General features: G+C 41.8%; 1 protein-coding gene across 1 annotated transcript; it reads left to right on the top strand.

Annotated features, from left to right (window-relative positions):
• Nucleotides 1-1,996: 1,996 nt before the first annotated feature.
• WSB1 (WD repeat and SOCS box containing 1) lies at nucleotides 1,997-10,567 on the top strand. Its single transcript, XM_068655892.1, has 9 exons — nucleotides 1,997-2,610; nucleotides 2,917-3,085; nucleotides 4,045-4,313; nucleotides 4,758-4,889; nucleotides 5,300-5,400; nucleotides 7,580-7,752; nucleotides 8,110-8,223; nucleotides 8,795-8,902; nucleotides 9,412-10,567. Exons 1-9 carry the CDS (start codon nucleotides 2,571-2,573, stop codon nucleotides 9,569-9,571), a joined length of 1,266 nt encoding a protein of 421 aa, XP_068511993.1. The 5' UTR covers nucleotides 1,997-2,570; the 3' UTR covers nucleotides 9,572-10,567.
• The last annotated feature ends 5,178 nt before the right edge of the window (nucleotides 10,568-15,745 follow it).

Genomic DNA, 15,745 nt, shown 5'->3' with positions numbered 1-15,745 from the left:
AGCTTATAGCAGTGTGTAAAGTCTTGATGGAGAAAGATGGCACTGAGCTTATTAGCCCCCCAGCTGAACAGTGCTGTGCAGACTTGGCAGCTGCATCCGCAATGGAGGATAATGGAAAACACATAAATCAGCCCTGAGTCATCGCACGGTCTTACAGGGCCTTGCAACATGTGACTGTGTGGGGTATGCAGCCTGGTGCCACCCCTGATTCCACAGCTATGCCTCACCAGGAACCCGCAGCGAAAACCATCCAAAAAATCATCCAGTTTGCTGCACTTACAAGGACAATAAGTATGGCAAGGGCTCTGAGAAGCAAAGCGTGGGTTCTTTCTCTCTCCGAGGTTTGACTGATTTTTAAAAAGATCCGTTTTCCAGCCAGAATGGTTCGGTCGGCAGCGTGCAGACAGAACCCAGCCTTCCACCTCTGCTACCTGGCCTCAGACATGAGGCAGCAGCCCGTCCAGGCAGGCATGAAGAGAGAAGGTGTTGGCAATGTCCCCAGGACAGCCTGTGACACCAAACAATTTCTAATGCACTTGCAAAAACCTGGGACTTTACACATCACAATTTGTCTCTGCATCCGTAAGACACAAACTACGGCCTGGGAAGGTCAAAGACTGGCAGCTGGACCACGGGGTTGTACAGGCTGAACAATGGGGTAGCTGCTGGAAACCCTCACTGCCAGACAGTGCCCCAGGTCACAGCGATTCCTGTGTCACACAGAGACCAGGCTGAGCAATCATCTCTTCTGGCCCTCGGATCTATTACATGAGTGAACAGAAAGCATGCTGAGGAGGAAACACCAACTACTGAAGCAGAACTTACAAAAATACAGGAACTTACAGAAATAATAAGTTGACAAATACTTCGCTTTTTTAAAAAAAGTGAGCAAGAAGGCCAGTAATATGACAACAGTCCTCCAAAGCTGTGTAACCTGGCTGCTATCTTTCCCGGCTGTACCAGCCCCCCAAGGTAAGCAAACAGAACCCAGCCTTATCCTGGCTGCGGGGGAGGCTCAGGCCCCCAGGAGAACTCCTACAACGTGAGTCATCTCAGCTACGAGCTGGCCTGGTTCAAACGTTCACGACTCGTGTAACTCCAAGGCAGCATTTCACAATGCCTACGAATCTGCCTTGTTATGTGGAGACAGCCGGGCAGGGCTCTTCCATCTGCAGCAGCAGAGGACGGGTAGAGCAGGAGCAGCACTACGCTGCCGGGAAGGCCTGGGACAGATCAGTGCTAGGATGGGCTGAGAGCACCACACAGACTGGTGTTAATCCATGCTACTGTTTGGACCACCAGACATATTCAGAACTTCTTTCTACTCCTTTCTTTGACATTGTTTCTCTAAATGATTTAAAAAATGCTCCACTGGCCTCAATTACACACGGGTAATTTCTGTTGCTACAGAATAGCTGATCCCTATGGCTATTGCAGTGTTTCCACCAGCAGGGCCACTATGGAATGGGATCATAGTTATTAGCTGCAGTTAATTATACTGCGTGCTGTCTTGAAGTACAGAGAGAGCATGGAAAGAGTCACCAAGTCTTAGAAGAGGGGCAGAACTTAGGTGTGTAAAAGGAGGAGGGGAAAAAGGATGGGGAAAGAACACCCAGACGTTAAGACAAGACCACACAGAATGAGGTGGCCTCAGGAGCAAGTAGTTTAAGGGCAACCCCATTAACCCTAACTATACATTTAAAAGTTGAGCATAAACCAGATCTTGCTGGATCTAGACAGTGAACTGCACAGTTTTATAACGAAACATCAGGAGAGTAGGAAAATGCCAAGAATTTTCCGGCTCCTGGTTAGGGAAGCTAGAATCGAGCGTGCAGGTCAGCACCACACACACGTTCTGCAAAGCACTCATGTCAGCTTTCGCATACTTTTAGTTTTACGTGTTGCCTTGCAGTCCCACAGTCAACAGCCATGGAGGATGTCACAACGTGCCTCAGCAGATAATGGCGATGACCTCTGTCCAAGGCAGGGAGGCAGCAATGCTAACCGCAGCTGGCAGGGCGCTTCGGCCGTGTCGGGACGTTTTGGATCCCATCTGAGGACCCTGCAGCTTACCCACTGAACCTCACCAGTACACGGCCTCAACAGCGGCTATAAAAAGCCTCCTGACTGCAGTTCTGTGGGGCTGCTGCGGTCCTTCTCCATGCTGTGCACCCCCGGGTTTGGCCAGCTGGGCTGGTGCAGGCTGAGCCCACTACCAGAGTCAAGAGGTGACCAGGGGGTGGCTAAAATGGGCAGCACCCGCGGGCCTCGCCACGACAGCACCACAGCCCGGTCTTCCTCCCGGGCAGACTGGAATTTAGCACGCCAGGGCTGCGGGCACGAGGCTCCGGGAGCCGAGGAGGCCGTGAGGAGGCCGTGAGGAGCCCGCCCGCCCGCGGGGCGAGGCCGCCCCTCCCCGCCGCGCTCCTCCCCGCGCGGCCGCCGCCATTTTGTCCCAGTGCCTGCGCCCCGGCCAGCGGCGGTCGCTCGGTCGCTGTCTCTCAGCCGCGCTCGCTCCCGCCGCAGGTCCCCGCTCCGCGCCTCAGCCGTTCCGAAGGGCGGCCCCGTCGATGGCCAGCTTTCCCCCGAGGGTCAACGAGAAGCTCATCGGTGAGGGGCGGCCGGGACGGGCCGAGCTGGCCGGGTTGGGGGGGACCGGGCGGGGCGCGGGGGGGCCGCCGGGCTCCCAACCAGGCACCGGGCGGCCGCGATCGTGGCGGGGCCGGGGGCTGCCGGGGGCCGGCCGCTCGCCCCCGCTCGCGGGGCAGCCGAGGCCCGGTGCCTGTGCGGGGCCGGCTGCTCGGCCCTAGGGACTGGCCGTAAAAGCAAAATGATGAACGTTTGGCCTGGTTCCTCGGTAACTTTTTAAAACATGCTGAGTTTCTTACTGGAATTTCCTCTCTGTTTTCCTTCCAGCACGGTCCCGTACTGTAGGAGAGCTCTTAGCCCCCACTTCTCCTTTTGACAAGAAGTGTGGCCGTGAGAACTGGACTGTCGCCTTTGCTCCCGATGGATCTTACTTTGCGTGGTCGCAAGGACATCGCATAGTGAAGCTGGTCCCCTGGTCCCAGTGCCTTAATAACTTGTAAGATAAAACCACACGGCTCTTAAGCTGAAACGCTTATGAATTTCCAAATAGAAGATAACATTTAATAGATTCGAACTCCTATTTTGTCTCTTTAAGCCTTGACATCTTAGGGAAAAACTAGTTCTTTAAAGTACTGGCCATTATCCCCTTCTCTGTGGCCAGCCAGAGAAACGATTGTATTGCAACTTCACAGCGGAGTGACTTACCAATTCAGTCAAGTGCTCTAAAAGAAGTGGAATTTAAAATAAACGTGGAATTTTGAAAACTAAAGCAGATCTGGATTTCTACATTTCCTATCAGAAAGCTATTTTATTTTTACCTTTTAGGAATTTACTTAAAGGCAGACCCCTTATTATTCACTTTAGAGTGGAAGTTAAGTTCCAAAAGATGTTTTATTTTTCAGTTGTAGGTTACATTTTAATGAAGTTAGTATCTAGCAGTTGAATCTTTGTACTTAGTTAAGTTTTGCTCCCATTGTTCCCAGCAAATCCTTTTTTTGTTTTCCTGTTTCTGGTGATGGTTTAGTTGGTTTTTATATGCTGGTTTCAGTGTCTTATCCCAGTTTTCCATGAATGTAAGTGAACTGCAGGGAACTTCTTGCATATTTAGCAGGAAGCGTTAGACATATTTGTAGCTTATTTTCTCTGTAAATGCTTGTAAAGTTTTTCAGAGTGAGTTAAGTTAATATGTTGCTTTCTACAGAGGTAAAGACATGGACAGTCTTTGTAGAAGTCTTCCAGGGGTTAATAATTCTTGATAGTTATTAAAAAAAAAAACAGCTTTTATAATTTGAAAGTGAAAATGCATTCTTACATGCCTCCAGAATGTGCATCATGGCAACTCATAGATTTCATTACATATTAAAGACCTTTCTGTTCTATTGCATTCTGAATGTCACACGATACGTAGCTACTTATTTTTAAAGGCTCTTTATATTTTTCTTGTTTGTTTTGCAGCTTGTTGCATGGCACAAAGAATGTTGCAAATTCTATCAGTACAAGACTTCCAAGACAGAACAGTGACAGTGGTCAGAAAAACAAGCCCTGTGAACATATAATAGACTGTGGTGATATTGTATGGAGTCTTGCTTTTGGGTCTTCAGTGCCTGAGAAGCAGAGCCGCTGTGTGAATATAGAATGGCATCGTTTCAAATTTGGGCAAGACCAGCTGCTACTTGCAACAGGCTTGAACAATGGGCGCATCAAGATATGGGATGTATATACAGGTAGAGTGTGCAAGGGGAAATCGGCGTGTCAGTGTCACTTCATGCAGTAGTAACATCAATACTCAGAAAAAAATGGTTACAGAATTTTAGTTGGGAGTTGACTCTTGAATACAAATTAAATATTTTTAAAATAATGAAGTGCAACTAGGAACATCTGATACTGCTAGAGGAAGGAACAGACTCAGGTCATGCTTTGAGATATAAGTGATGTAAGAGAAAGCCTTGGTGCTCCAAAATGGCTAAGTATGTGGTTGATTTCAGGCATATGGGTTGCTTAGTCCAAAATGTTCTTCTGGATTGTAGTTTTGGAATACTTTCAAGCAAAGGAAACTTTAACAACAAGAAGTTACTCTGTCCTTGAGTATGGGGAAGGACGTATGTCAGCAAGTACCTTGTGTTTTTTAAAAAGTTAATATTGTTTCAAATACTGTTTTCATGAAACAGGAAAACTCCTCCTTAACCTGATGGACCATACAGAAGTTGTTAGAGATTTAACCTTTGCCCCAGATGGCAGCCTGATTTTAGTGTCTGCATCCAGAGACAAAACACTGAGAGTGTGGGACCTGAAAGATGATGGTACGCATTTTAAGTTCATCTGCTGTAACACGTAGGAGAAATATGCACATACTTTCCTCATTTATTGCTATAAACACAGGTCAGGCTTTCTTTTCAAAAAAATCCTTCTGTTAGTCTCTGAAAATCTGCATGTTCTCTTGAAATTCTTTATCTATATATCTATATGTACTCTAAAGGTACAAGCTGGTATTGAGTTAAAACAGTACATGAAGTGACTTTTTAACAGGGACCTAGGATTTAGAAGCTGCAGAATATTTGTTCCTGTGTAGACTGACACTGCAAGATCTTGTTAGGAAAAAGCATAAAATTTTAAAAAGAAAAAATAGAAAATATTTTTCATATTGAATATGTAATATTTAATCAATTCTTATGGGACTAGAATGTCTTTTTTTTTTTTTTTTCCCCCACAGGAAATATGATGAAAGTGTTGAGAGGACATCAGAATTGGGTATATGGTTGTGCATTCTCTCCAGACTCTTCCATTCTCTGTTCTGTTGGAGCTAGTAAAGCAGTATGTGTCAGAGTTTCTTGTTCATTAAATCTACTGAATTGTATGCATAATCATTTTAAATCTCAGTTAACATTAAGCTTGTGCTCGGTGTCATGAACCTCTAATGTTTTATGATGATGTAAAAGTGCATGAAATTAAACTAGCAAATGGTGCGTTAAGACACTGATTTATGAATTGAATTTGCACTGCTTTTAGTGGAAGAAACGTTAAGCATTTTTTGAGAAATAGTCCTGCACATGTTCATAGTATAAAATCAAAGAAGACTAAAGCTTCCAGTGTTAAAAGATACTTAGACTAATGCATAAAACTATTGTATTATTGATTTTATTGTTTCTATTTCCTGCTCAATGAAAAGGACTTTTCAAAGTCTGAGCCAGTCATGGTATCTCCTGCTGAACAAAAATGCTTCTACGTGTTCTCGAATACAAATGGCACTCGTGTCTAAAAGATGTAGAACGAAGAACAGCATAGTGGTTTTGTTTACAGCTGTATTGTAATGCCCTGCTAGAGAACTGAAAGCAGTGCAGGTAAAGCACGCATACAATAAGCTGCTTTTCTTGGCACTGAAGAATTAGGATAAAACAGAAAAGGGAATTCAGTTTAGTAACAGGGGCTTTTTGGGTAGTTTAATGGAGCCTAGCGATGCTGAATAAAAATCGCAATTCAATCATTGAGTGCTACTTTGTTTAGTTGACTGTTCGAATGCATTTTATACTTTATCAGTGCAGATCTGATAGAGAATAGTTGAGTTTGGGGTTTTGTTTTTTCTTTAAATAGAGCAGATATGGATGTATACATTGATATCTTTAGGCTGTGTGTTTTCCATAAGCTTCTTGCTTTCCCTGTCACAGGTGGTGGCAGCAATATTGGTGTGATTGAGGTTAAGCTGGCACCACTCACACAGGAGCACAATGGTGTTAGCTGGGCAGAAAGAGTGGCATCTCTGGCTACCAGGCTGGGGGCGAACTTTACCATAGGATGAAGTAACCTTGCATTCGACTGCAAGGTGTACTGTACGTACGCAGGTGCTGGTTGATGTCCACTTTCTGCTTTCTTTCTTTCTTTTTTCTTTTTTTTTTTAATTTTCCCAGCAGTGAAACACACTGACTCCTAAAATGTAGTTTCCAGTTCTATGGAATGTTGGGGTCTTAGAGGAATTGGTCAACACGTTTATAACTGATTGTAAAATGGTTCAGTTGTAGGAAGTACGTGAGGCACTAAGGCCATGTTTGCTTTGGTCAAACATACATATTTATCCAAGATGCCTGCACTTAATCTGTGCAGTAAGACTGAGTCAAGGGAAAAAAATCAAGAACCCTAATGAGCTCTTTCAGGGATATATTTTATGCTAAAGATATTTTCTATAAACTTATGATTCAGTACATATAGTTCGTTCTATAAAGTAATTCTGCACAGTCTTCATTTTGATTATATATAATGTACAACTGCATGTAAAATCCCAGAATAGTATAATCTTTTACCAATGTTTATAATACAATATGCAATTGGCCGTGTAAATTGTAATCTTAATGTTTTGTTTTTTTTTAATTGTTGACTTGATTTAAAATGCGTAAATTCTTTCTAATAATGTGGTTAGACTTCCCTGTTGTTTTGCCAAAGACGTAACTTTTGGCTGTGAAAATTCTCTTTGCTTGCAGTATCTGTTTCTCTTCCTAGGCTGACGTTGGTGATCCAAGCCAATTGTAAACAAGTGATCTTAAACTCAAAGGGATGCCACTGGAGTAACAATATGTTAACCTTACATTTTCTGTCTGTATATTTCTTAAAATTTTGGTAGTTACTGAAAAGAGGGGACCGTAGAGTTTAACCCTATTTATTTCTGCATATTTTAATAAAATAGTTTTGTAATACATGAATTTCAGTAAGCTATATGGTTAAATCGTGTTGCCTTTATCTTATATTTTGGCTTATTTTGTTAATAACATTTAACAAACTTGAATTAGAACTTGCATGTCTGCTTTAATTATTTTTTTAAAAATTTGATTTTAATCTGAGTATGACACTGAGCATATTTCTTAATTGTAGTAATTCATAATGCCTGATTTTAATATAATCCTAAATAAGACTAGCAGCTATACTTAAAAATAAATAAATAAATAGAGTAAATGTTTAATTGCTTCTTTGAGCAGAGCTATAACATTAGCTTATTTAATTGCAGGTTTTTCTCTGGGATATGGATAAATACTCCATGATACGGAAACTTGAAGGACATCACAATGATGTTGTAGCTTGTGAGTTTTCTCCTGATGGAGCTTTACTGGCTACTGCATCTTACGATACTCGTGTCTATGTCTGGGATCCATATATTGGAGTTATTCTTATGGATTTTGGGTAAGTGAACTAGTCAAATCTGGAAACTTTCTCCTAGAATGAAGGTGACTGCTAAAGATAAATGGTTTCATGCAACTAACAGATAACTAGACTTGGGAGAAAATCATAACAGTGGTCGATGGAAATCCTAAAATGGTAGAACAGCAGAGTTTTTCCTCTGAGAAAAAATTCAAGCGTTTTCAATAAAGCTGAAATGTTCAGTACTAAAAAATATACAGTAGTTTGATATGCACTCCTGATTTCATAGTTAAAATACTCAATCCATTTTTTTCACCCTCAGTTTTACCAGTCAGAGCTGAACGAAAGCATTCCATAGTTCTTAAATACGATGTTAGCTAAGTTTCTCTTTATCTCCAGGCATCTGTTTCCCCCTCCTACTCCAATATTTGCTGGAGGTGCAAATGACCGCTGGGTTAGATCAGTATCTTTTAGTCACGATGGACTACATATTGCAAGCCTTGCTGATGATAAGTAAGTATGAAGAAAGATTTGTTGTAAGGAGATAATAATGCAATGAAGTCTCTTGTAGTTTTAGATTAGAAAATTAAATTAAAAATACTCAGTGACCTGGTATTCAATTTCTGCTAACAATGCAACTCATGTTTTGAAGTACCATATTTTAAGCATATGAAGAATGCTTCCTCAAGATGACAGCAAGGGTATTAAACTATCTACAAGAGGACTGCTTAATTATATTCTTTTTTTAATTTAAGATGAGCATTGTTGGGATTTCTTAGCTTATATGATGACATTGAAGAGAGACTTTGAAAATCTTTAGGTTATTATTTTCTGCTGATGAAGGCAACCTTCTATTTTAATTGGCAGAGCTAGAATGGTTGAAGAAATACAAATCAAGGTAATTATCAGGAATGAAGAAGTCATAATACTTCAGGCCAAATCTGAAACACATTGTATACTTACTAAATGTTTATAAAACTGCCTGAATTTTGTGTCAGACCAGTTTATTGTGCAGCATCAGAGAAAATATGAGATCAGAATAGACATTTAATTCTAACTTACTACTTCATTCTTTGCTTTTCAGAATGGTAAGATTCTGGAGAATTGATGAAGAGTACCCCGTACAAGTTGCACCTCTGAACAATGGGCTCTGCTGCACCTTTTCTACTGATGGCAGTGTTCTAGCTGCAGGGCAAGTATATACATTTCCCTCCACTCCCCCTGAAATATTTAAGTTAGCCAATGTTTTTAACCTTTTGTGTTAAGTGTTCTTAAAAAACCTTCGATTGCAACTTGATGCTTTCGACTCTGCTTTACTTTTGGTTCTATTTGTTTAAACGTGCCTGGAATAGCAGTAAAATCTGGAGGCTGATAAAGCCATTTCTTATCTTTGAGAATAAATAAAATACAGACCCACAAATGTGGATTGGAGTATTACCATTAGGAAATCAAGTGCAGTTATTCTGTTGCAGGTAGCATAGCTATTGGAAGATCAAACCTTTCATAGATAATGAGCACATTATTGTTGTGCTGCTCTAGCTAGAACTAAGCAACCGTTTAAAGCTTCTTCCCCCTAACTACGTATATGAGGATTTGTACCAAACTGAAATCTTTCAACTTTCAAGTGGGATAATTGTACAGTTGTGTTTGTTGGGGGTTGTTTCTTTTCAGTTTATTTATTTACTCGTTTTTGCTGTGCAGGACACAGGATGGCAGTGTGTACTTCTGGGCAACTCCAAGACAAGTTTCAAGTCTCCAACACCTCTGTCGTATGGCAATTCGGAGAGTGATGCCAACCAGCCAAGTCAAGAACTTGCCTATCCCATCAAAAGTGGTGGAGTTCCTCTGTTACAAGATTTGAACACACACACGGGGGGGGAGAAAAGAAAAAAAAAAAATCAAACTGGCAGACAGCCCAGCTGCTAAAACTGGCTAAACACTTTAAAGAATCCTCAAACTTCACAGCCTTTATGCTTAAAACTCTACAGGTTTTGAAGAGCTATTTAAAGTGCTATCATAAATACTATTTTGTCAAAATGCCTGACAGTTAAGTTTTTAATATTTATAGAAAACACAGTAAAAGTATTCCTGATGTTCTCAGTTTTCTAAAATGTAACTGTGAAAACATGTACATACATAGACATAAGCTGCTACGTGCTATCGGTGTACCTTTAAAATTGCTTTTATGATTTTTAATGTGTATCATGTATATATTGCTTTGGTAGAGCCGTGAGATGCATCTGTGCTGTAAAGTGGAAGCATAGCTATTATTCTGGGACATCAAGTTAGAAAAAATATTGACTTAAGGAGGCTTAACTGCTCTGTGTGTATGTACATTGGTTGGGGTTCAGGAAACTGATCCACCGATACGAATTCATGTTAGTTTATTTCATGAAGAGGTACAGTTTGGCCTTTTAGAGCAACGTATGGTGAAGGGAAGTAGGTTAAGGTAGTAAGGGATGGAGCATATCTAATGTAAACCCAAGAATTTTGCCTGTGTGTCAGCTAAAAGTAGGCCTTACGTTCCATATCAGCAAAACAGGTTAAATTTCAGTATTGGGCAGTGTTAAAGAAATATTTCCTTACATTTCTAGAAACCTAACTACTGTATTATTGCCTGATACTTTGTCTGTAATGAGAGAAGTTTACAGACTCAGTTTATTATTCCTTGACCCTATAATATCTCTTAGGGTGATTATCGGTTAATGGCCAAAGATCAGCAAAATACTTGTTTTTGCCTTCTGTTATTTATCTGTACCTGCAGATATAAAGAATGTATGCATTGCATAAAATGCCTGATTATATATATTTTTGTTGAATTTTTTGTATTAAAAACTTGTATAAAAGTGGTTTCTGATACTGCGTCTAGTGGCTGATTTATCAACACTGTCTGCGTGCAACAGTTCTCCTAAGAATTTACTATTGTAGCTGTTAGGTAGGTTTTCTTTTCAGGATCATAGCCTTGGTGAAGCTTAGGGGGGGGGAGCCACAGCAAGATCAACCTTTTGATGTGGAGCAGGTCAAAAGCATAGGGTGATGTAAGTGTTCCCAGGCTCCTGAATAGTGCAGAACGTAGGAAAGGGAGTTCTGACTGCCACCCTCCTCCCTCCATGGTTGCTACAGGCTCTAAAAATGCATAAACTGAACATTGTTTTTTACACCCACATTATTCCAGAGTACTTTTTTGGTAAAACCCTTTTTTTGGCATAAATATTAAATTACACATTTGCTGTATTGCAGATGTGATATGTAACGTATTTGATGTATAACTTGTAAGCAAGATGCAAATTGTTGAATGCGTAGCCACAGCCTTGTTATAAACTAAGCACACTAAATAATCGGCAGCTACATGGCTTCCTTGGTGGGTGAGAGGTAGGCGAAGGGCTGCAGGGCCTCAAAGTGCAAAAAGCATTTGCTAAGGGATGGGAAGTAACTCTCCTCTAACCAGCTGCCAAATCCCAAGGGAGTTTACTGCCTGTGAGATCCAGTAGAAGCTCTCCAGAACACAAGTCAGCGTATTGACCAGAAGCTGGCAGGCATGCCATGTGGAGAAGACAACCTTCTGATGGCCTGTTTGCACAAACCTGTTAAAGTGTGTTTCTTTTTTCTCTATTACAGTGTTTATTTGGACAGAAGGACAAGGTTAGTCTGGATGAGGAGGCCAGATGCTGAATCATCACAGCCCAATCAATAAATGTCCAGTACAGTTAAAGCTGTCTAACAATCACAGCATTTGGCTTTGCAACTTTGGTATAAGCACTTCGCATTTGTGTGAAATTCCCACATGGAAAATCAGACTGAAGCTAATAGGGAAGGAAGATGTGCAACTCCTGCTTATCTTTAAAAAATTAAAGTGACGTTACATAACCTCATTTGATCAAGCAATACATCTTTTTACACGATAGATGCCTAATTGTCTTCCACCAGCTTAGCTACTATACTCAATAAATATACTGAAATCAATTCTTTCATTCTCAGGCATGCTATTAGCATTTTAAGAGACTGGGACGCCTTGGAACTACAAAGGCACTTTTCTACTTCAACAGTCTGGTCTTAGTGGATTTATTTTCTGATCATGTCCTCGTTTTCTTGGATGAAGTACAAAAAGTCTCTGACAAGGCAGAAAGAACTCTTATTGAGCATAGCCCAGCAGGCCTTAAACTGAAAAGAACAAAATAAAACTCCAAACCTATAAATATCCCTGTTCCTTCATGTCTGCATTGCTCCAGCACAGTCAAGTGGCAACATTTGCGTGTGGGACTGACAGGGAAAGAGAAGCGATGTGCTATTTCAGTCCATTCTCAATGCAATTTGTTGTATTTACACGTGTACAGAAGACAATGCCCAATAGCAAGCGTGCAATCTTTTCTTCTGGAAAGCTCAGTCCAGGCACCCAGGCCTACTTTCCAGGAAGATTTCCCTGAACACTGTTTCCAAACATCATAAATCAACTTCCCACTTTCCAAAGACTACTACAAAACAAAGTCAATGGAACAGAACTTCCTCAGGAACTAGAACTCTGCTGGCAAGGAAATAGAAAGCATACGTGTCATCACGTTACTTACTGACTCATTCATTTGATGCAATATTTTTCATAGACATATTGTACAAAATTGAAGCATTTTTCTCTCTCTCTCTCTCTTTTTTTTTTTTTTTTTTCATATATATATATTTATCATTAAGAGAAGGCTTCTCATACATTGTCCAGCTGAAGGAAGAACTGGTGAGATCTGTACCCCCAAAACCATCCCATCTCAGCTTAAATGCAGAGACAAGTATCAACCAGGCATGAAATTTTCTGCCAGGAGGCTTTCTAATTTAAAAACATGCTCCTTCTAAATGCAGTCACTCTGATCAGCTGAAGCACTGTGCACTCTGTTTTGCACTCCCTGCTGAAAAGTTTGTCCTGAGGAAGCAGCAGCCCTTCCCATCAGAGAACCCAAACCAAAAAGCAAGCTGATGCTGATGGATCTACATCAGCAAAGATGAAGCAGATGGATGCAGACAGCTGTGATTTGAAAGTATGTACTTAATAGCTCTGCCTGATGAAAGAAATTATTCTCCAGCCTTAGAACAACCTGTAGCTAGAAAATTTGCCAGGGCCATTAGTCAGGAATGGATGGAAGAAACTGCACCTCTGGAATGGTGTTAACATGCACAGAAGCAGTTGTAGACTAAAGGGTGTTTTGCTGTTACCATGATGTAAACAGTTTACCCTAGTTAAAAACAGCTCATAAAGAGGAAAAGCTGAGCAAAGTAGCCCCTTTGTGCTGGTGGAACACTGTTTAGCTGGGGCCAAGCAGAACTGGTTTTAGATCTGTTCAAAGCCATCTAGAAACAAGGCTAGTATTTCTGCAGCAAGTGTAATTGATGTCCTTAAAGCATTTTGTAATCCTTTACTGAAGTGTGCTCTGGGTATTAAAGAAAGTCAATGAAGTTGTCAGGAACAGAGCAGAGGCAGCAGGAAGCAGAGCTACTCCCCCAGCATGCTGTCGGCGTTGTCCAGCTCTTGCGAGCACAGCCTCCCCGAGCACAGCCTCCCCGGGCAAGCAGCAAAGACAATGAACAGGAAGGAGGCTGATGCAATGATGCGATGGCTTGCAAAACCTCCGGACAGGGACAGATACATCAAGCAGTGGAAGAGACAAATGCAGAACTGAGAATCTCTGGATCAGTTCTTTTAAAAAGGAAGCGTGTTAGCAATACAAAAGCTATAGACGAAGACAGTCAAACAGGCAAGAGGAAAACAGAAATTTCTAATACGCCGAGGAGGAATTGGGTCATTTACTCTGTGACTTGCCACTGAAAATTCACACCTTGCTACTCATTCCCACAGCAGCTGCCTGACCCTGCTAGTCTTCATGCTTTTAGGGGGTGGCAAACTGGTATTAGAAAGGTTGTTGTGTACTTGGTTTTCATTAGTGTTATTCTGCATTACTCCCGCACTGCAGCACAGAGCATGTTCCTCCTGGGGGCAGGACACTGCGCTACCTGGAGGATTTGTTCATCAGCTCCAGCCCTCCGTGCCCAGGCACTGCAAAGCCCTAGAGTCACCATGATAGGGTTAGGGTCAGGGTCAGGGTCAGGGTTAGGGTCAGGGTCAGGGTCAGGGTCAGGGTCAGGGTCAGGGTCAGGGTCAGGGTTAGGGTCAGGGTCAGGGTTAGGGTTAGGGTTAGGATTAGGTACTGTCCACAGCTGAGGGGCAGTGCTGACAGCTGCCGGGGCAGGTTGCAAACTGATTCCCAGGACCTGCCACCCTCAGGACCCTTCTCTGCCTGCAGGTAGGGCTGCAGCAGCTCCCTGAGACTGCACCTGAGAGAAGTCCTAGAGACAACTGGAGATCTTGTCAGAAGGAAGGCCTTTCCCTGGAAATGCTCTGAAAACGATAATTGTTTTCCATTTTCGTACCTGGCATTTTAGTTGAAACTCTCAGAGAGAGACCGAAGAACACTCCTAAGTACTTTGCGTGACCTATTTTTTATTAATATTGCAGCTGAATGAAGTCTTCCATTGGAACAATTTAGAAATAGGGCGGATGAATCCCACAACCTCTTTTCCATATATATTTCACAATGTTATCATAAAGGACAGAAGTTACAGAAGATCCCATGGGGAATCTGCTAAAGGTGCCATGCAGAAATTGTTTATCCAAGTTAATTACTTCAGATTAGAACCACCTGAGTAAGGCAAACGGGTTTTACATGTGATGCTGGCTGCTGCACAGGGATAATTTTGTTTTATAAACACTATGCCACACAGCACACAAATCCAGCCGCAATAAGCCATTGCAGATCAGCTTTCATTATTGATGTACTAGAATGAAAGGGAAGCCAATGTAAACTTCAGATAAGTAATCAGTAACTTTGTTTAGGTCACTAGAACAATATCAGCTATCAGCTGGGTTATGCCTTGTGTAACTAATTGGATTCTGAACTTCTCACTTCTTCGAGTGCCTAGGTGGCCACCCAACATTAGCTGCTGTGTGTGCCTTTACGAATGGCTTTCCACTTGCGCCCCGATATTTCAAAGCTGTTGTGGTTTCAAAATCTAAACTGAATTGGGAAAAAATAAGTCTGTTCACATGCAGGGCTGCGACTACTCAAAATGAGTGATTGTTAGGTTTCAAATCCACTTTCTAAAGAGTGTCTAAAATAAAGGCATTCTGTCCATCTCCTGAACCCTCAAAGCTGTTAGAATTATTTTCAGTCTGACAAAAATGCAGGGACTTCATATAGGTAAAACTCACATGTAAATTTTATTTTATTTTTTTAAACCCAGAAATGTCCCAAAGACTTGGCTGACGTCTGGGCATGGATGCTCTGAGTTTAGTTGCTACATATAAGCTGCATGACACTGAACAAGTAAGAACGCAGAACGGCCGAGGCAAAAAGTAGCATTGCATTGCTAGTGCTGAGATTTCTGTCATTTCAAAAGACAAGGGCAGAGCTACAGATGAACTCTTGCTTTGGAACAGAACGCTGACTGAGAGCTGCGTTGGCATGAGCTGGCCTGGCCCGGGTCCCGCGGAAATGAATAGTGTTAGTCACGCGAGTGTGCCCTATGGATCCATTCATCATCATGAACAAATGTGAATTATACTGCTGTAAATAATGATAATGCTGTGCGGAATTACGCTCCCATTGCAAGGTACAAACTAGCATTTTCAAGGAGGCTTATTAGAAATGATGATCAAAGACAGGAGTTTTGGAGAATGTAAAGGCAGAGAGGAAAGCTGTCACTACGCATTGCCGACAGACTGACATAGGAAGCTTTTCCTTACTTTCTACCCCCTCAGCATCTGAACTACCATTTAGTTGTGCTTTCTCCCATCCACAACCTATCCAAATCTTGAATAAGCTGCAGAAAAAGCAGTTCTTTTGGCATGCCAAGTGGGCTCTGCCTTCAATGATTTCACCCTTAATCTCTTGAAAGCGTGAGTGCAGAAATAGCTACTCTGATGGAGAGGATTCAATTTAAAACATCACTCACTAAGACTGCATTTTTATTACTCAGATCAGAAGTTCACTACAGATAA

Source organism: Anas acuta, chromosome 19 (assembly GCF_963932015.1).
Source record: "Anas acuta chromosome 19, bAnaAcu1.1, whole genome shotgun sequence".
Classification (NCBI taxonomy): Eukaryota; Metazoa; Chordata; class Aves; order Anseriformes; family Anatidae; genus Anas; species Anas acuta.
Note: the sequence above shows the minus strand (reverse complement) of the source record. Positions and strands in the feature narration are given on the sequence as shown.